The sequence below is a fragment of the Symphalangus syndactylus genome, chromosome 15, assembly GCF_028878055.3.
Source record: "Symphalangus syndactylus isolate Jambi chromosome 15, NHGRI_mSymSyn1-v2.1_pri, whole genome shotgun sequence".
Classification (NCBI taxonomy): Eukaryota; Metazoa; Chordata; class Mammalia; order Primates; family Hylobatidae; genus Symphalangus; species Symphalangus syndactylus.
In genome coordinates this window covers 25,613,412-25,634,827 of record NC_072437.2, presented here as the reverse complement: position 1 = coordinate 25,634,827, position 21,416 = coordinate 25,613,412, and the positions used below count along the sequence as shown (strand labels likewise).

General features: G+C 41.1%; 1 protein-coding gene across 2 annotated transcripts in view; it reads left to right on the top strand.

The window, feature by feature from the left end:
• DNAJC3 (DnaJ heat shock protein family (Hsp40) member C3) overlaps positions 1–21,416 on the top strand; it is a 115,983-nt gene that overhangs the window by 20,559 nt on the left and 74,008 nt on the right. The window contains exons 1-2 of one of the 2 annotated variants that reach the window (XM_055244472.2): positions 4,063–5,907; positions 9,460–9,570. Coding sequence is in view for 1 of the 2 variants with exons in the window: in XM_055244471.2 (XP_055100446.1) it covers positions 9,460–9,570 (111 nt within the window). In the remaining variant the exon portion in view is untranslated. Of the gene's footprint in view, positions 1–4,062; positions 5,908–9,459; positions 9,571–21,416 lie in introns of those variants that run through there. The other variant, XM_055244471.2, reaches the window with a different exon arrangement.

Here is a 21,416-nt window from a genome sequence, read left to right as displayed (position 1 = left end):
TATTTCTCCTCATAAAGTTTCTTTTTAAAAAAATTTCTTTTGAGATAGGATCATGCTGTGTTGCCCAGGCTGGAGTGCAGTGGCATGATTGTAGCACCTGGCATCAAGTGATTCTCCTGCTTCAGCCTCCTGAGTAGTTGGGACTACAGGTGTGTGCCACCACACCAGGTTCATTGTTAAAAATTTTTGTAGAGATGGTATTTTTCTTGTTCAGACTGGTCTTGAACTCCTGGCCTCAAGTGATCTTCCTGTGTTGGCCTCCCAAAGTGCTGGGATAATAGATGTGAGCCATTGCAACTGGCCTTTTATTGTTTATATAAGATATGGGGTCTCACTGTATTGTCCGGGCCAGTCTCGAACTCCTGGGCTCAAGCAATCCTCCCACTTCAGCCACCTGAATAGCTGGGATTACAGGTCTGCATCACTGAGCTCACCTACCAGGCACCTTTACTTACGAAAATTTTCTTTATTTATAAGTTATTTTCACAAAAGAAGTTTTCAGAACTGTTTTTAATGTCTGTAGTTTCTCAAAATAACCAGCTTCAAATAATATGCCAAAAAAGTATGTTTTGGGATGGCATATTCTGGTCTCTTGCAGTCATTTTTTGGGAGGGTATGTTCTGAGCCCCAAAATGTCTCTTCCTTTCTTTCCCTTCCTCATACCAAGGGGTCCAGCAGGCAACCAAGGGATTCAATTACTTTTGTGCCAACCTAATAAGACACTATGGAGAAACTGCAGAGTAGACATATAAAAAGCTGAGAAAGCTACTGTGTTTAGAAGGAGAAAGAGCAAGGTAAAGTGAATTTCAATCAGCTTTTTGCCGTATTCGATGAAATAAGGAGTTCAGTGCTTTTGGTGACTAAAATGGCAGGTAGTTGCTCAGTAAGTTGCTTTGGGTATCCTGGACTCCCGCTTTTTCTGTACTTGACCTCCATATCTAGCCTGTTGATATAAGTCATGTGTGTCTTCTTTCACTTATTTTTTCTGTGTTCACTGCCACTACTCCATGGTCATGCCATCATCATGTTTCCTGGATTATCATGTAGATACTGAATTGGTTTCCTTCTTCCTCTCTGGATGTTTATTAGAGTCACCTAGCACTTAAAGTGTTCTGCTCCAGAATAACTATGTCATGATGGCAAGGAGAGCTAGCCGAAATACTGGACGTTTTTTTTTTGAAATCCTCATTAATCATGTGACGTCTAGGCATTTAAATGTCATGTCCTTTGTTTTTGGATGGTTGGTTTCCCTATTCCAGCCTTTTCGACAAAGGTAGCATCCTTCCTACTTTTCCTTCAGGTTTCAGGTGAGCCTTCAAGGGAATCCCCCCAGGGCTGTCCAGTGGAACTTTCCGTGATGATGGGAGATATTTGGTATCATTTGCATTGTCCCATGCAGTGGTGTTGGAGCTCAGGTCACACTACCCCAAAATATGACTTCAGGAGCCCACAATATGCTACTGCAAAATATGTCTCTTTGTCATGTTGGTTATTTAGAGTTGGTTATTTTGAGAAACTGTAGACACAAGAATAGCTCTGAAAAGTTGCCCTTTTGTCAGAGAAATTTACATCTATAAGGGAAATCTTTTTCCCTGCTCTGCAGTAGGAGGAGAAGGGGCCACTAAATGGAAAAGGCATTGACTTAAAAACTGCACAACAAATCTTACTCTTGTTTTCAGTGTTTTTCCTGGCCATCCCCCTGTGACAGTTTTCCCCATCACCCTCCACTTCCTTTATTTTAGCAAATGATGGTATTCCGCTGAAGTTTAAACTCTTTCTTTGAAATCTACTCTGGAGATTTACTCGGTTCTCTTGAGTTTTCTCCCATGTATGTTTGAGGTATACATATGAAACAACTCGTTAATCTGTCTTTTGTTACAGGGAGTCCCAGTTTATGAAGATAGAAAATTATTTTTTCTCTTCTATACCAGCCCCTAGTTATTGAGCACTTAAACTGTTACTAGTGTGATTGTGAAACAAGTTTAAATTTTATTTAACTTTAACTGTGTTAGGTGCTTTAACTTGTGCCCTCACAGTGCCCTGTATACATTCCCCCATTATAACACCATAGTGTTTATATTCCCAACAGTTTATTATTAAACATATCGCAAAGTTGAAAGAATTTTACAGTGTTCATCCCTATACCCATCATCTAGGTTCTATCCCTAATATTTTAATATATTTGTTTTAACACATAACGCATCTGGACATGTCTCTATCCAACCATTAATCCTTTAAAAAAATACATTTCAAAATAATACCAGTATACATGGCCCTAAATACTTTAACAGGCATATAACCAACTTTTGTTTGAATGTAAAATTAATGTACAATGAAATGTCCATATTTTAAGTGTATATTTGCAGAGTTTTGATAATCGCATGTAACTGTGTAACCCACACCTCTAAGCAAGATGAGAACATTACCAGCAGTTCCCTCCTGCCTCTTCCCAGTCTGTCTTTTCTCTTACCCTCCCAAGCAACCATTATTTTGATTTTCTTCCTGTAATGTCCTTCAGCACCCGAAAAAGCTTAACATCATGCTCACCGTAAAGGAGAAATGCTTTGGCTACTTAGTTTCCGTACGTGCCTTTCTACACATATTTGAATACCAGTACAACAAAGCAACTGTATTTTTGCTATGGTCTGAATATTTGTGTTCCCCTCATGCCCCCAGTTCATATGTTGAAACCTAATCTGATGTGACAGTATTAAGAGGCAGGGCCTTAAGGAGAAGGTGATTAGATTATGCCCTCATGACTGGGGTTAGTGGCCCTATAAAAGAGGCCTGAAGGAGCTTGTTTTCCCCTTTCACCACATAGGGACTCAACAAGAAGGTTGCAGTCTATGAGGCCCTCATCAGACACTGAATCTGCTGGCACCTTGATCTTGGACTTGCTAGCCTCTAGAACTGAGAAGTAAATGTTGTTTATAAGCCATCTGGTTTATGATATTTTTGTTATAGCAGCCCGAATAGAAGAACTGAGACAATTTTCTAAGAAGATACAGCTATCCTTGCAGTGAAGAATTTCTTACCCATACCCTAATGGAGAAGACTCCTGGTTCCATCAGTCACGTATCCATCACTGGCTACATACATTCCTACTCTTACTCCATCACCGTCCCACTCAATATTCAGTTATATAAAGACTAAATTGTAAGGTTAACTTCAGTAATTTGTGTATAAATTAAAATTGGGAACTAGGGAGAAAAATGTGGTTAGTACAGTCAATTCTTGTTATTCATGGTGGTTATGTTCTGTAAAGTCATCGTGAACACTGCATTAGCAAATATTGAACCATTTCTCTTAGGGGAAATACAGGGTTAAGTTTCTGCAAGCCTCAAATCAAAGCTTATGTCAACAGATCAAGAACATAACCTTGTTTTCTGTATGTTCCTATTTAAAGACACCTTACTCTATATTGTTGATCTATTAACATTGAACTTACAGCTAATGGCACTGTCTTTCGTATTTGAAGAAAGCTTAACTAACACACGATTTTTTCAGTAAGGCACAGCCCAGCTTTCCTGAGCATAGGAACACCCAACAGTACTTCAGTACTATGCTTGGGAGTCACTCAAAGTGGTGAAATCAGTGACAGGAAGCATACACAAAAAAGTGGCACCAAATGTACAGTGGAAAGGACAATTGTTTATAATATGAAAGCTGACACAGGAAGATGGAGTGTTACCTTGTTCAGCCTCAGCTGGAACGTATGCTTGGAGTGATTTCAGTATTTTGCTGCCCTGAACATGCATGTGTTCTCGAATGACTGTGAAAATGCTGTGAATATGAGTTTGGGGATTATGAATGAATTTTAATGCATAGGCAAATTCACAAATACAGAATCTAAATTACGAAGATTGACTGTATATACAAATAAACATGTATATAATCAAAGAGAAAATATGCAAAGCTACTGCATAGCTTGTGTCTGTAACTGGTCTGAGGTGGTAGCTGATATATGTGGCTTCCTTCATCTATTCCCTGTTCTATACCTCTCTTGCCTTCTGCCAGAATTTCAGCCACTCTGGCTTTTTTTTTTTTTTTTTTTTTAACCTGATTGAGTGACTCATAAACTTTCTTTCTTGAAGGGACTGTGTCTTATTTGCTCTGTTTTTTGGTTGCTGTAACGTTTCATTAACCTCGTATTGGGCATGGAAGTAGTATGACATGCCCTAGACAATCTTCTCGGTTCCACTTATCCTACTTTGCCTCCTTTGCAAAATAGCACACTTGTTTGCCCTTGGTAATTCGGATTCATTTTTCCAACTAGTAGATTAGCCAATGTTTTTGGCTTGTTGGTTTCAGTGACATAAGGAGTACAAAATGGCCATATGGCAGTCTCCTCTTCCAATTAATCGGAAACATTGTTGTGTCCCCTTTGGAAGCATTTCTCCTTTAAGGACTAAGATCTCCAAACCATCGAGCTCAAAGTTGCCAGGACTAGAAACAGAAATTTTGCAAGTGGCTTATGTGGGTATAACAATGAGAGGAGCCATGCCTGCTTCTACTTCTTGATTCCTGGACCTGACATATTCTGGCTGTGGGCAAGATAGCATCATATAATGAATGGTCCATGATTGAAATAATAAACTGAAGCTTGTAAAACAGAGCCCCATCCTTTCAGGTTTTTGTCTCCTAACTAGTGCTGCTACTTAAGTCTTCAGTAAGCCGTTCTAGCTGATGGAGTAATGGTAAAACCAGTTAATCTTAGTGTCATGAGCACGTTGTCCACCTCTTTTGCTATGAAGTGAATTCCTTAAGGAGATACAGTGCTGTATAGAATGCTGTGATGATAGGTAATGCATTCTGTGAGTCTATGAATGATGGAGTTGGCAGAAGCATTGCAGGCAAATTCATATGTGGAATATGAGAAACAGATCCATTATGGAAGAGAACCAAGTAAAGTCAGTCTGCCACTAGGTGGCCAGCTGTCTCTTTCCCACCCATGGTGCCATACTGGGAATTCACTGTTGGTCTCCAGCATTGGCAGATCAGATGCTCTACAGTAGCTTTAGCCAGATCAGTTTTTTCAGTTTTGGAAAGGACTAATCTGTGGTTTTTGTTTTGTTTTGTTTTGTTTTTTGAGACAGAGTCTCGTGGTGTCACCCAGGCTGGAGTGCAGTGGCATGATCTCGGCTCACCGCAACCTCCAACCTCGCAGGTTCAAGCGATTCTCCTGCCTCAGCCTCCCCAGTAGCTGGGATTACAGGCATGCACCACCACACCCAGCTAATCTCTGTATTTTTAGTAGAGACAGGGTTTTGCCACGTTGGCCAGGCTAGTCTCGAATTCCTGACCTCAGGTAATCTGCCTGCCTCGGCCTCCCAAAGTGCTTGGGATTACAGGCATGAGCCACCGCACCTGGCCTAATCTGTGTTTTTGAACCCATTCATAATCTCCATCCCTGCCACCATGACCACTTTGTTCATGGGTCCATTGCACAAGCTTAGATATGATGGAGAAGAAGGTTGAGTGCCATCCATAGAGTATGCCATTTTATCTACCTGATTATTAAGAGCCTCTGCATTGATGTGCCCACCTAGTCTCTGATGGTTCAGTGCTGCTGCTTAAGTTTCTGTGCAACTCTAAAATCCCATCATCCCTACTGAATTCAACTTATCTCAATATTGACTTCCTCCTGTAGTCATACCTGTCCTACAAAGGGGAGTGACAAGAATTTTGAAAACTTTGCAGGTGGTCCCTCACTAATACATTTCTCCCTCTCTCTCTTTTTTTTTTTTTTTTTTTTTTTTAAATTTTGTTTCAGAGACAAGGTTTGCTCTGTCTCCTAGACTGGAGTATAGTGGCACGATCATAGCTCACTGCAAACTTGAACTCCTGGGCTCAAAGGATCCATCTTCCTGCCTCAGCCCCCCAAGTATTAAATAGCTGCGACTACAGGTGTGTGCCACCATGCCTGGCTAATTGTTTTATATTTTTGTAGAGATGAGGTCTCATTATGTTGCCGAGGCTGCTCTTGAACTCCTGGCCTCAAGCAGTTCTCTTGCCTTGGCCTCACAAAATGTTGGGATTACAGACGTGAGCTACTGCGCCTGGCCAATAATGGGTTTCTCAATGTCTTAGTAAAAGGAGTGTTTTCTAGGCCCTCTCATGGACATAAATGGCAGTTTGGTGTGTAGGTAACACATGTTAAATCCAGTCCAACCTTCCTATCTCTCTAAACCTTTGGATCCCTCTCTCTTATTATGCTAGGGAAACTTTGGAACCTCAGCCTTATTAAATGTTAAATTAATATAATTAATGTTTAACTAATTAAATTAAACTTCAAGTTTCAGTCAGCCAATCAAGTAAGCTGTTAAAGCCACTTCCAGTTTTGTGAGTTAACACATTAAATGTGGGATCTCTAGTATAGAAGTAGTCAAACCTTTTCTGTAAAGGGTCAGATAGTAAATATTTTAGGTTTTAGAGGCCATATGGGTTTTGTCACAACAACTCTGTTCTGCTGCTATAGTGTGAAAGCAGCCATAGACAATATGGCCCATCCATTGATGGGCATGGCCCCGTTCTAGTCAAACTTTATTTACAAAAAATGATTTGTTGACTTCTGCTTTATAAGTGTGCACATATAAATGAATTAGAGCCAATATAGTGTTATATTTCACCCTCCTGGTCTAGCACCTTTAGAATCCAATGCCATACATGTTCTGTGGGATTCTGCTCGTTTATCAGCATATCTTTTGGTGTGTTCAGCTACTTCCTTTGGGTCATAGTATATACCTGTTCTTCTGGAGCCTGCCAGAATTTTACATGGGTTAGTGACAATGGCAGTGGTTAGGGTGTGTCTTGAGGAGGATGAACATCCTCTTTTAAGGCATCCACCGTGGGTAAAGCTGTCCTCAGGTTTTTAAGCAGTGGAAGAGTCATCTCCTCAGACAAGGGGGGAAAACTACTTCTGGTAAGGGAGACTCAGAAGGACTTGGGGGTTCAAGTTGGTCAGTTTCATTTGGGTCCAAATAAATATTCCCATTCCAAATTTAAGGATTCCATTCTTTACTAATCTGTACCCTAACTTTCACAGGAGAAACTTGGTGAGACCATGAATTCAGCTATTGTTTTAATTCAGCAACCCTCATAATTAAATTAAATTTTATATTTGATTTTTAGCTAAATCAGCTCTAAGACCATGACTTAATCTGAAATTGGATCTGAGCTGGTTATTTTCTCCCTGTAGGTGCCCCAGTGCAGCAGTCCTCAACCTTTTTGGCACCAGGGATTGGTTTTGTGGAAGACAGTTTTTCCATGGACCGGGTTGGGTAGGGGGAGGATAGTTTTGGGATGAATCTGTTCCACATCAGATCATCAGGCATTAGTTAGATTCTCATAAGGAATGCACAACCTAGACCCCTTGCATGCACAATTGACGATAGGGTTTGTGCTCCCGTGAGGATCTAATGCCTCCACTGATCTGACAAGAAGCGGAGCTCAGGTGGTAATGCTCGCTGGCTTGCCGATGACTTCCTGCTGTGTGGCCCAGTTCCTAACAGGCCATGGACTGGTACTGGTCCATGGCTGGGGGCTTGGGGACCCTGCTCTAGTGCTCTCAAAAGAACCCACCCCACATCACAGTCCTTATTTTCATAATTTCTGCCATTATGGTCAGTTGCAGCAGCCACTTGGGCTTCTAAGACATGTGCCTCAGTACTTCATTGCAGTCAACCAAAGTGGTAGCTTAGTTAATTGTGACTCCAATACCTACTGTGGATTACTAGCATTTCATCTCCCATTGGCGAGGAACTTAGCACTGCACCGAAGCCCAAGGCCATGACCACACCAGTCCTCGAATTGCATCTCTGTGGGCCTGTCTCCTAGGACTGCTCCCAATACCAATTGTGTGTCACTCACGGTCCGTTGAGGAAAGACAGAAATCATGTAGTTACTTAGAAAGGGGAAGTTTAATCTAAGAACTGTTAAGTTATGATAGGAGAGTAACTAAAGATGTACAGAGAACTCTAACAGATATTCTAGGACTAACAGCCTCAAGGAAGGACCAACTTGCAAGAGGGGTCCCCTCTACCAGGCTGGGGTTTAGATCTTATTGGAGAAGGTATAGCTGTAGCCCAGGTTTGCTGGCAGAGAAGATTGCTGTGTGGCTGCTCCATAGTAACTGGGCAAGTAGAAAACAATCCATTCGTGTATAGGTGAGCCAAGACTGGTCAGCCTGTCTATGAAGGGAGTCCATGTGCTTCTGTGGGTGTGAAGTCTGGAGTGTGTGGGCTGAGGTTGCCAGATCACTGAGGAACTGGACCCCTGGGCATATAGCTATGGCTAAGTACCCCTGGATGTCCTCCTTATCCATACCATGCAGCAGGAAGTCCACCCCATGACGGACCATGCAGCAGGAGCCAGAAGACAGTAAAATGCAGCAAGCAGAACTAGGAAGTGTCCTTTCTGCGGTGTTGCTTCAGTGCCCTGTACTGACAAAGCATAACATTATACTCACTGTAAAGAGGAAATGCCTGCAAACTCCAGGCCTTTATTGCAGTGCAGGTACCAAAGGATGAATTCAGAGCCAAGAGGCAACATATTGATAATTGGCCTAGTCCATCAGCTCATGTTACTGATTCTGCAGTAGTTCCCTATTTTAAGACAAGTAAATATTCAAAGCCGTAGTCAGGTCCTCTGCTTCCTTGACCTCATACTACTATCTTCCTCTTGGCTCTGCTGCAGCCATCCATGCCTTTCTGCTGTTTCTGGAACATATCTGCATGCTCCCGACTTAGGACCCTTGGTTGTCCCTCTTCCTGGAAGCTATTTTCCTAGCTGTCTGCATGGTGAGTTCCTCACTTTTTTCAAGTTTTGCTCAGATGTCAGCTTCTCAAGAAGGCCTGCCCTTTACCCCCTTATTTACTGCTCGAAGTCCCCTGAACTCCTTACCTCTTCACATGGCTTGACTTTTTCCACAGTAATTTTCACCTAACATACTATGTAATTTACTTATTTATCATGTCTGCCTCCTCCCACGATAACATCAGGCGCCAGGAGGGTATGAGGGGCAGGAGTTTTTGAATGTTGCTCACTTATTGCAGATACCTAAAATAGTGCCTAGTGCATTATAGGTGCTTAATAAATACTTAAATATTGTAACAGTCTCTATGATATTCATTAAAGGTGAGATTCTAACTTCAAACAATTTTCATTTTATTATTGAAAATATTTTTACTACTTCTGCATTACACAACTTCCCTTTATTTTCTAGACTGGTTACATTCTTTTCACTGATTAGGTCAAGATGGGTACATTTTTTGTCTTTGCTCCATATAATGAAATAGGGTTTGTATTTTATGTTACGTTCTTTACATCATTTTTCAGCTTCTGTGACTTTTCTCATCTGAGCAGATAACTGAGACAGATAACTATTTTTAATATTATATTTTTTAGAATTAAATCTTAGTTCATGGAAAGTTAACTGATTGTTTTTAATTTCATTTTTAGGTGCTGAATGTGGAGTAAATGCAGATGTGGAGAAACATCTTGAATTGGGCAAGAAATTACTTGCAGCTGGACAGCTGGCTGATGCCTTATCTCAGTTTCATGCTGCCATAGGTTTGTATCATGGAACCAAATCACTCAGTGTCTGTCTTAGTGAATTCTAGTAATAGCTCTTTTTTTTAAATAACATTTAAAATACACATTATTTCATGTTTAAATAAAACATTTAAATATATTTGTGGGATTCTGAGCGAAATAGATTGATAAAATAAATATATAACACTTAAATGTATGTGCATCTAACATGAAAGAAGTTTGAAGGTTAGTGAGGCCTGCTACTACCAAGGATAATTCAAGATAATTCTGACAAACAGCTTTTCTCAGTGTATTATTTGGCTTCTGACTTTTTTTTTTTTTTTTTGAGACGGAGTCTCGCTCTGTCGCTGTCGCCCAGGATGGAGTGCAGTGGCGTGATACTGGCTCACTGCAAGCTCTGCCTCCCGGGTTCATACCATTCTCCTGCCTCAGCCTCCTGAGTAGCTGGGACTACAGGTGCCCGCCACCACTCCCGGCTAATTTTTTGTATTTTTAGTCGAGACGGGGTTTCACTGTGTTAGCCAGGATGGTCTCGATCTTCTGACCTCATGATCTGCCCGCCTTGGCCTCCCAAAGTGCTGCAATTACAGGTGTGAGCCACCGCGCCTGGCCAGCTTCTGACTTTTTGAACAGATTTTACTGAATGCAGTTTAATTTTCTTGATGACTTGGGTTTTCAATATGTTTGCTTGATATCCTTGGGAGATGCTGCAGTTCATTGCCTCTTCAGTATTGGTCAGACCCCAGCTGCTCTTCATTTATACTGTTGCTTCTTATTTCTTACTCGTGTCTGTCTGTAGAATCAACTGTCATGCAGCTGTTCATCTGTTAGGACTGTAAGAAGTGAGATGACCAGAATAAATAGGTTCTTAGTGAAGGCTTAATGGGTTTTCTCTCCTTTTCTTTTCTTTCTTTTTTTTTTTTGTTTTTTTGTTTTTTTGAGACAGGGTCTTGCTCTGTCACCCAGGCTGGAGTGCATTGGTGTGATTATGGCTTACTGCAGCCTCAGCCTCCTGAATAGCTGGGATTATAGGTGTGTGCCGCTATATCCAACTATTTTTTACAACTTTTATTTTTTATATTTTTGTAGAGATGAAGTCTCACTATGTTGTCCAGGCTGGTCTCAAACTCATGGGCTCAAGCAGCCCTCCTGCCTTGGCCTCCTAGAGTGTTGAGGTTGTATGCATGAGCCACCACACCTGGCCTGGATTTCCTTATGAGTCACTGCTAAAGTTTTGTACTGGGACTTTTTGACATTAACTTTCCTCAGAGTCCTTTACTTATATATTTTTACCTTGATTTGAATGGTTGAGACAACATGGTTAACATGGTTAACAACCTGACAGATAAGGAGGGTGGTGTTTTTTGAGACAGGATCTTGCTCTGTCATCCAGGCTGGAGTGCAGTCACGTGATCTTGGCTCACTGCAACCTCTGCCTCCAGGGCTCAGGTGATCCTCCCACCTCAGCCTCCTGAGTAGCTAGGACTACAGGTGCGTGCCACCATGCCCAGCTAGTTTTTGTATTTTTTTTTTTTAATAGAAACTGGGTTTCGACATTTTGCCCAGCCTATCTCAAACTCTTGTTCTCAAGCCATGTGCCTGCCTCAGCCTCCCAAAGTGCTGGGATTATAGGTATGAGCTACTGTGCCCAGCTGGTGTTTTTTTTTTTTTTTTTTTTTTTTTGAGACGGAGTCTCACTCTGTTGCCCAGGCTGGAGTACAGTGGCGCGATCTCGGCTCACTGCAAGCTCTGCCTCCTGGGTTCACGCCATTCTCCTGCCTCAGCCTCCTGAGCAGCTGGGACTACAGGCACCCGCCACCACGCCCGGCTAATTTTTTTTTTTTTTGTATTTTTAGTAGAGACGGGGTTTCACCGTGGTCTCAATCTCCTGACCTAATGATCCGCCCACCTCGGCCTCCCAAAGTGCTGGGATTACAAGCGTGAGCTACCGCACCTGGCCGCTGGTGTGTTTTTAAATAAGATACAGCTGTGCTCCCAGAAAAACTATCATCCTATTGTAATTTACTATATAAACTCAATGTAGTTAGGTTTTGGTTTGTCATACTTTTCTTTATGCTTTTTCTTAAACTCAGATTTTTATTACAGATGTTATTAGCTCTTTGAACTCATAGGAAACATATTTTTTTGATTAAAAAACTCTATTCAAGGCTGGGCATGGTGGCCCACGCCTGTAATCCCAGAACTTTGAGAGGCTGAGGTGGGCGGATCACTTGAGGTCAGGAGTTTGGGACCAGCCTGGACAACATGGTGAAACTTGTCTCTACTAAAAATATAAAAATTAGCTAGGCATGGTGGTGGACCTATAATCCTAGCTACTTGGGAAGCCAAGACTGGAGAATTGCTTAGACCCCAGGGGTGGAGGTTGCAGTGAGCCAAGATCGCACCACTGCACTCTAGCCTGGGCGGCAGAGTGAGACTCCATCTCAAAATTAAAAAAAACAACCAAAACTCTGCTCAAGAGACATGGCATAATTATAAGTACATAGAAAAGTTGAAAAATGAGGGGAAAAGTGAAAAAAAGATACCTTTGTGAGTAGTAGAGAAAGCCATTCCACACAAATAAAGGATTCACTCTACCAGAAAAAATATCAATTTTAAATGGGTATAAGCCTAATAACATAGCCTCTAAATACATAAAATGAAAATTGGCAGAACTAAAAGGATAAATAATAAATTCATAGTTACAGTGGAAGGCTTTAGCCTCTTTCAATAATATATAGGAAAACAAACAAAAATAACAGTAAAGATGTTAACTTGACCCAATTGAAATACACATAAAACCTGCACACAGCTACAGAATACACATTCTTCCCAGTGTAAGAACATTACAGTAAAAATATTATAGGAAAGTCTCATGAACATAACTATAAAAATTCTGAAAAACGTAATAGCAAATAAATCTAAAGTTTAAAGAAGTCCACATATTATGTTTGTACACCCAAACACATACACACACCACTGGTTTCTATTACAAGGATGTAAATTCGGTTTGGCATTCAAAAGTCAGTATTAGTCATCACATTAAAAGACTGCAGGAGAAAAATATTATTTCAAAGGTGCAGAAGAAGTATTTGATAAATATTTAACACCATTTTTGAAAGAAAAAGCATCTTTTAAACAGTTTGGGAATCTGTATTGATGAGTACACCAAAAATCCTATAGCTACCATCATACTTTATGGTGAATATTGATAGCTCTCCCCACACCTCACCACCGCTAAGATTGAGAACGAGACAAGGATACCCACTATTACTACTTGTAATCAACATTCTGCTAGAGGTCCTAGCCAATGCAGTTTTTTTTGTTTGTTTGTTTGTTTGTTTGTTTTTTTTTGTTTGTTTGTTTGTTTTTGAGGCAGAGTCTCGCTCTGTCACCCAGGAAGCTAGAGTGTAGTAGTGCAATCTCGGCTCACTGCAACCTCCATCTCCCAGGTTTAGGCGATTCTCCTGCTTCAGCCTCCCAAGTAGTGGGGGTTACAGTCATGCACCACCACGTCCAGCTAATTTTTGTATTTTTAGTAGAGATGGGGTTTCACCGTGTTTGCCAGGCTAGTCTTGAACTTCCTGACCTCAGGTCATCCACTCGCCTCCCAAAGAGCTGGGATTACAGACATGAGCCACCGTACGTGGCCTAGCCAGTGCAATTTGTATACCAATTTTCTATCTTGCAACCTTGCTGAACATGTTTATTAGCTCTAAAAATTTTTGTTTGTGTTGATTCTTTAGGATTTTCCATATACAAGATTATGTTATTGGGAAATTATAGTTTTACTTATTTTGTCATGGGAGGGACCCAGTGGGAAGTAATTTAATCATGGGGGAAAATATAATTTTACTTATTTTTGTCATGGGAGGGACCCAGTGGGAGTTAATTTAATCATGGGGGGGCGGTTACCCTCATGCTGTTCTTATGAAAGTGAATGAGTTCTCACAGGATCTGATGGTTTTATAAGGGACTTTTCCCCCTTTTGATCAGCACTTCCCCTTCCTGCCATCATGTGAAGAGGATGTGTTTGCTGCCCCTTCTGCCATGATTGTAAATTTCATGAGGCCTCCCCACTCATGCTGAACTGTGAGTCAGTTAAGCCTCTTTCCTTTATAATTTACCCAGTCTCAGGTATGTCTTTATTAGCAGTGTGAGAATGAACTAATACAATTGCCCAGCCACTGTAATTTGGCAAGAAATAGGGCATAAAGATTGAGAAAGGAAGAAATAAAACTGTCATTCACAGAGGACTTGATGATACGCAAATAATCTGCAAACTATTATAACTGAAATGAATTTAGCAAGGCCACTCACTAGATAACAAATTCAACATACTTTTGTAGCAACAGAGTCTCTCTATATTAGCAATAAACAAATATAAAAAACACCTGAGAATAAATCTAATGAAAGATGTGTAAGAACACTTTGCTGAAAACCATAAAAATAGTTATAAGAAAGACTTAAATGAAGAGATATACCATGTTCATGAATAGGAAGATTCAATATTGTAAAGATGTCAAGTGGCCCCAGATTGGTCTACAGATTCAATGAAATCTAATCAAATTCTAGCACTTTATTTCATTGAAATTGACTAGCTGATTCTAAAATGTCTTATGGAAATGCAAAGGACTTCTTCATGAGTTGCCTTGTGGACGAGATTTAAGACAACCCAAGCCAGCTCTCTTTGGTCTGTGAGAAGCATACATGTATTCTTTGCCTTGACCATGTCTGTAGACAGAGGACAGTCCAAATAGCAACCCCTTCTTCCTTCTTATGAGAGCAGAGAGCCTGCTCATCTCTTGCCACTTAGAGTTTTCAGGGATGAGTCAGATACACCAGTCAGTCTACTCTGTCCTGCAAAGAGGACACTTATAAACTTTTCCAAGTGGCCCTAGAAATCTCACCTTGGAATGTAAGGGTAGCTGGCACCTGTTGGGATGTCAGGTGAAACATAAATAGTTGCATTGCAGTAGCCTGCTGTATAAATATACAGAGAACTTCTATCGTGTGTACTCTATGAAGGTATTAGAAAATATGGCTTTGTGGATTACCTTGAAAAGGGAAACAGATTTTAATGTTGGCCTTGCCACTGGGTAATCCTGTGATATTTGTCCAGTTATGTAAAAAAACGCACACTTAAAAAGTTACCTGCAAGTTCCCAGCAGTTTTCACCGTGTCACCCATGGGAATTTTTGTGAAGATCAGATGGTAATAATGAATATAAATATTTCTTTGAAAATAGTGTATAATCACTCAGGAGGCTGAGGCGGGAGGACTGCTTGAGCTCAGGAGTTGGAGATTGCAGTGAGCTGTGATTGTGCCACCACACTCCAGCCTGGGCGATGGAGTGAGACTCTGTCTCTCTCCTTCTCTGTCTTGCTTTTTTTCTTTTTTTTAAAAAAAAAAAAAGGGTGCAGTAGGATATGTAAAGAATGTAGAAATATGATTTTTGTGTCTCTGAAAATTAAGGCTTTTCTAAAAACAGGTTTGCTATAGTAACAGGGGTTTCTTAACTATGTGACATTTCTGTTAGGAAGTTTGCATTTCAATGACTAACTCACCTTTAAGAAATAGTGATTACTTTGCACAATAATTTGCACAAGATTTTTCACTAAGGGCTGTTTACTGTGTGACCACATCGTTATTAAGTCCACTATTTTTCTGGTGATTCAAACTGTCTTCAGTGCTTCAGCATGGCAATTTAAATTTTTTTCAGTTACTGTCTTAGAAAAAGTGTGTCTTAAAGTATTTATTCTTACCTACTACCATTAGAATGTTTGAAGAAATGTATATACCTTCTACCTATTTTATACTTTATTGTTTGTTTTCTTAGTCTCACATTTATTAGAAACATCAAGGGCTATGGCATATAATTAAAGTCATTTTAAATGACTGCTCTTTTTTTTTTTTTTTTTTTTTTTTAGCTTTATCAGTGCAATACAAGACTTTTTAAGACAGCTCTTTCCCAAAATTCCCAGTAAAATGTTACTGTGTTCACCAAGAGGTGTAAATCAGTGATGCTGAAACATGGCAATTTATTGGTGTGATTTAGTAAAGGGAGAATGTAAATCATTGCTAGTGCATTCTGAATCTGAATAACAGGCCAGTGTGGTGGCTTACAACTGTAATTCTAGCACTTGAGCACTTTCAAAGGCTGAGGCAGGAGGATTGTTTGAGGCCAGGAGTTTGAGACCAACCTGGGCAACATAGCAAGAGCTCGTCTCTACAAAAGTAAAATAAAAAAAAGTTAGCCAGGCACGGCAGTGCCTACCTGTAGTCCTAGCTACTTGGGAGGCTAAGGTGGAAGGATTGCCTGAGCCCAGGAGTTTGAGGAGGCAATGAGCTGATGGTGCCAGTGTGCTCTGGCCTGGACAACAGAGTGAAACCCTGTCTCCAAAATAAAGTGTCATTTTGTTCAATGTGATCTGGCAAATAGCAGTTGACTCTCAAATGGGATACACATCATAATTTCTTTTTCTTTTTTTTTTTTTGTGACGGAGTCTCGCTCTGTCACCAGGCTGGAGTGCGGTGGCATGATCTCGGCTCACTGCAACCTCTGCCTCCCAGGTTCAAGTGATTCTGCCTTGGCCTCCCGAGCAGCCCGAGCAGCTAGGAGTATAGGCGTGTGCTACCATGCCCAGCTAATTTTTGTATTTTTAGTAGAGACGGGGTTTCACCATGTTGGCCAGGATGGTCTCGATCTCTTGACGTGGTGATCTGCCCCCTCCTTGGCCTACCAAAGTGTTGGGATTACGGGCGTGAGCCACTGCTCCCGGCCACACATCATGATTTCTAGGAAGACCATTTATCATTTTAGTTCGTGTAGAACACATTGTTCATAACAAACTATAGAAAATAAAGTTTAAGGCTGGGCGTGGTGGCTCACGCCTGTAATATCAGCACTTTGGGAGGCTAAGGTGGGCAGATCACCTGAGGTCAGGAGTTCGAGACCCGCCTGGCCAACATGGTGAAACCGCGTCTCTACTAAAAATACAAAAAGTTAACCGGGCGTGGTGGCAGGTGCCTGTAATCCCAGCTACTTGGGAAGCTAAGGCACGAGAATTGCTTGAACCTGGGAGTTGGAGGTTGCAGTGAGTTGAGATCATGCCATTGTACTCCAACCTGGGCGAGAGCGAGACTGCGCCTCAAACAAACAAAAACAAAAACAAAAAATCCCCAGGAAATAAAGTTTAAGTTTTCTATGATAGTGAAATGGGAGAGTTTTCATATTTCCCTTGCAGGGCGTGCGACAGGGTTGTGGCTTCCATCTTCAGGGCCCTGCTGCTCAAACCCTTACTGGGAGCATGCAGATGGGCAGGTGCAGAGGCCGTGGGGAGTGCTTTTGGGCTCCGGCCCCATGGCAATGTCTAGGATTCCTGAAGCCCAAGTGGGTGTGTGTTACAGTGTGCTCTTTCAGCTACGCCATCTGCAGACAGCTTGTGTTAGCTCAATAGACCCTCTGCCTTATTGCAAAGACGGGGCCAATGTGACAGCCTGAGTTCTTGCTCAATGTACTGGAAGAATCAGATCATATGTGGGCTGGAAGGTTGAGTGCAAAGTTTATTGAGTAGTGGAGGTGGCTCTCAGCGAGATGCATAGGGAGCCGGAAATGAGGGATGGAGTGGTAAGGTGGTCTTCCTCTGGAGTCGGGCTGCCCAGCGGCCAGACTGTTCTATGGCCACTCGTGGCTGAACTCCCCTCGGCATCCACGTCGTGCTGCCGTTGCTGCTCTGCCAGCGTCTGCTGGTATGCTCTTCTTCTCCTCTAGACATCCAGCCATTTGTGTCTGTGTCTGTTTAAGGTCTCGGATTTATATGGGCACAGTATGGAGTGCGTGGCTGGCCAGAGTGATCTTGGAAAATGCAACATTTGGGCATGAAAACAGGAGTGCCTGTTCTCACTTAGGTCCGTGGGCACAGGCCCAAGGGTGCAACCCTACCAGAGACACCACCCTTCTCTACCCAGCACTTCCCTGCCCCCCTCCCATATCAATAGGGTTATGCAGTAGATGGTGATGTGGTGTTGTGGCCTTTTGAAACTCTTACAGATGTGCATTTATCAGAAAAGAACTATGGGGATAATGAATTCTGGGATCTGAAACCCTAAATTTAACAGACTTTATAGAGGGTCTTAGGTATATCTGGCATGAACAAATGTCTTAAGTGGTAGATTAAATGGGCGGGTAGTGTGAAATGATCGATTTCTTCCTTTGCTTGGTAAGAAAACTAGCACAATGCTTACATAGTTTTGCTGAATCCCAGAACAAAATCCATTTCTAGATTTTTATATCACTTAAACTTGTTATGGTGCTTTCTCATCACATTTCAGCCTCAATTCTGAAATGAGGACAAACATTACTGTTTACATTTAGACAAAAGGAAACAAAAAGTGCTCTAGCAACTTTCTGAAGGTGATATTCCAGTTCAAAAGATTCTGAGCTATGCTACTATTTTAATGTCTGGTAAGTTCAGTAAATTGTTGAATGAAGTTTAGTTGGGTGAGCTGAGAGCAAGAATAAAACATTTTCCATATCTAGATGATATGGTTTGGCTGTGTCCCCACCAAAATCTCATCTTGAATTGTAGCTCCCATAATTCCCACGTGTTGTCGGAGGGACCTGGTGGGAGATAATTGAATCATGGGGGTGGTTCCCCCCATACTGTTCTCACAGTAGTGAATAAGTCTCACGAGATCTGAAGATTTCATAAATTTGCTTGGCTCTCATTCTCTTGTTTGCTGCCATGTAAGATGTGCGTTTCGCCTTCTGCCATGATTGTGAGGCCTCCCCAGCCATATGGAACTGTGAGTCCATTAAACCTCTTTTTAAAAAAAAAAAAACAAAAAAACCCAGTCTTGGGTATCTCTTTATCAGCAGCATGAAAATGGACTAATACACCAGTCCAGCGTGTTTTTCCTATGCCTCTCACTACCACCATTTACAGCATTATTTGTAATTGGCTTTCTGATGTGTTTTCTCCAGATAGTAGTTGTATTGTTTTATTCTGGCTAATTTTCCCATATTTGAATTGTTTGATAGTTTTAGGATTCTGGGTAGAGGTTAAATCCATTTCCCATGTTCAAGTTTCTAATGAGCTAGTATAAGGATTTGAATTACGTGGTTTAAAATGAAATATAGTATTTCCACATGTAGGCTTGCAAATAATTTACATAATGAACAATATTATATAATGGATGGATAATAGGAAAAGTACTTATTTTCAAGATTATCAAATCTTGTACTGGTAAAATCTAAGCATGCATTTCTAAACCGATTCTTGTTTCAGTTGCTGCTTCATGCACAGTGATGTAGGAATGGACTCTAGTTCCAGGAACCGTTGGTATTTTAAGATGAAGAACCAGGGAAGGCTATTTTGATTTATCATGCAAGTGACCCCATGCCTCTAAGAAAATCGAAACGGAGTCTTGCAGTGTCACCCAGGCTGGAGTGCAGTGGTGGTGTGATCTCAGCTCACTGCAACCTCTACCTTTTGGGTTCAAGTGATTCTTCTCCCTCAGCCTCTGGAGTAGCTGGGATTATAGGTGTGCACCACCATGCCTGGCTAATTTTTGTATTTTTTGTAGAGACGGCATTTCACCATGTTGGCCAGGCTGGTCTCGAACTCCTGGCCTCAAGTGATCCACCTGCCTCAGCCTTCCAAAATGCTGGTATTACAGGCATGAGCCACTGTGCCTAGCTAGAAAATTGATTCTTGATTCATGTGTTAAACTATTGTCATTTGATTCTCGGTGGACAAAGAAATTCAGTTTCTCCTATTATATTCTCACAGTGCAGAATACTTCTGTGACCTCTGGTCACCAAAATGTGTGGGAATTTCTCTCCACCAAGTAATCCTACAGATTCTTCAGCAGACAGCAGCTGGATGTCCTGTAATCCTGTTCAGTTCTGACACTGTCTACTTGGAGGTAGGCTAAGATCCCACAGATTGAGAGCTCAGTGCCACAAGACTGCTCCTGACTTCAGAAGCCATTCGTAAGGCCCTGGTTGTTTTACCTTTGCTTCTGACTGACTGGCTGTAAATGAGGATTCCCATGACCCTTTCCTTGGGTTCAGTTAATTTGCTAGAGCAGCTCACAGAACTCAGGGAAACACTTACATTTACTGTTTTATTATGGGATATTACAAAGGATACAGATGAACAACCAAATAGATGGAAGAGATGTATAGGGCCAGGCATATGGGAAGGGGTATGGCACTTTTTTGCCCTCTCTGGGTTTACCACCCTCCAGGAGCCTCCATGTTTTTGGCTGCATGGAAGTTCATCCAAACCCTGTCCTTTTAGGTTTTTGCAGAGGCTTTATCACTTAGGCATGATTTATTATATCATTGGCTATTGTTAACCAACTCAACCTTCAACAACCCTAGGAGGGTAGAGAGTACTCAAAGTTCCAACCTTTTCACCTTGTAGGTTCCCCTGGCAATCAGCTCCCATCTTGAAACTATCTAGGGGTGCCCAGCTACCAGCCATTTCATTAGTATCCAAAAAAGTAATCACTCCAGAGATCCCACAGGTTGTAGGAGCTATATGTCAGGAAGCTGGAAGAAGACCAAATATATATCTTATAGTACAACAGATTCCTTATTTCTGTAGGTTTGGTGTTATAAATTGGGGTTCCAGTTCCATTTCCTATCTTAAAACGCCTAAAAACTGAACAGTAAAATTAGTGGAAGTGAACACTCCAGAAATAATGTATGTGGACAATTTTTTGTGTATGATGGGATCTTTAATACGAAAGTTAAGTCATACACAGTCCTCTGTGGAGATTTTTTCTTCATGGATTGGAATGGTCAGGTTTTTCCAAATAGAAATCTAATGCAGTTTACCATATACCATGTAAATGCTGTGTAAATAGTTGTTTTACTGTACTTTTTAGGGAATAATGAAAAAAGTCTGTACATGTTCAATACAGACACAGTTTTTTTTTTTTCCTAAGTATTTTCAGTCTGAGGGTGGTTGAATCCACAGATGCGGAACCCAGGGATACAGAGGGCCCAATGTGTATAAATAATTAATAATCAGTGCTTAGTGTTAGGTGCAGTAAGGGATATGTATTATAGAATGTTATGGAATTTGAGAGAAGGAAAGGTTTATTTTTCCATGTATAGTCAAATAAGTCATTTGAGCTGTGCCTCAAAGATTGAGTAGGATTTGGACATATGAAATTGATGGGGTTGTATACTTTAGGCCTTAAATCATGTTATTTCCAGTATTATTCTCTGCTTAGTGTGAATAAGCCATGGATAACTTAAGTTTTTTTAAGAATTAATGAATATAAAAGTAATCCATATGCATTGAGAAACATTTTGGAATACATGGACTGCAGAAGGAAGAAACCCCATCTCTTTGCCTGGATAGCCACTGTTGACACGCAGTGAACTGCCTTCTGCTGTCTGGTGCGTCACTTAAATGTTAGTAATTCTTAGGTAAGAAATCATTCTACGGCCAGTTCACAGACCAAACCCATAAAATTTTAATTTATTGCACCTTACAAATAAAATATAAACTGAACTGAAAAATACTGTATATCAAGCATGTTCTAAATGTAGTTACTCTGTTTCCTACTCTGTCCTCAATTAATTACAGTATTTTGTAAGAAATATCCTATATTCAGGCTACTGATTTTGCTCTCCTGTCCTTGCCTCCTAAGGGAAGTTGTTTAGTAAAGAAATGTTAGTGACGCTTAGCTGGGAGCATATATTTTTGTTTTTAGATTTAAAAAAAAAGGGCCGGGCGCGGTGGCTCACGCTTGTAATCCCAGCACTTTGGGAGGCCGAGGCGGGCGGATCACGAGGTCAGGAGATCGAGACCACGGTGAAACCCCGTCTCTACTAAAAAATA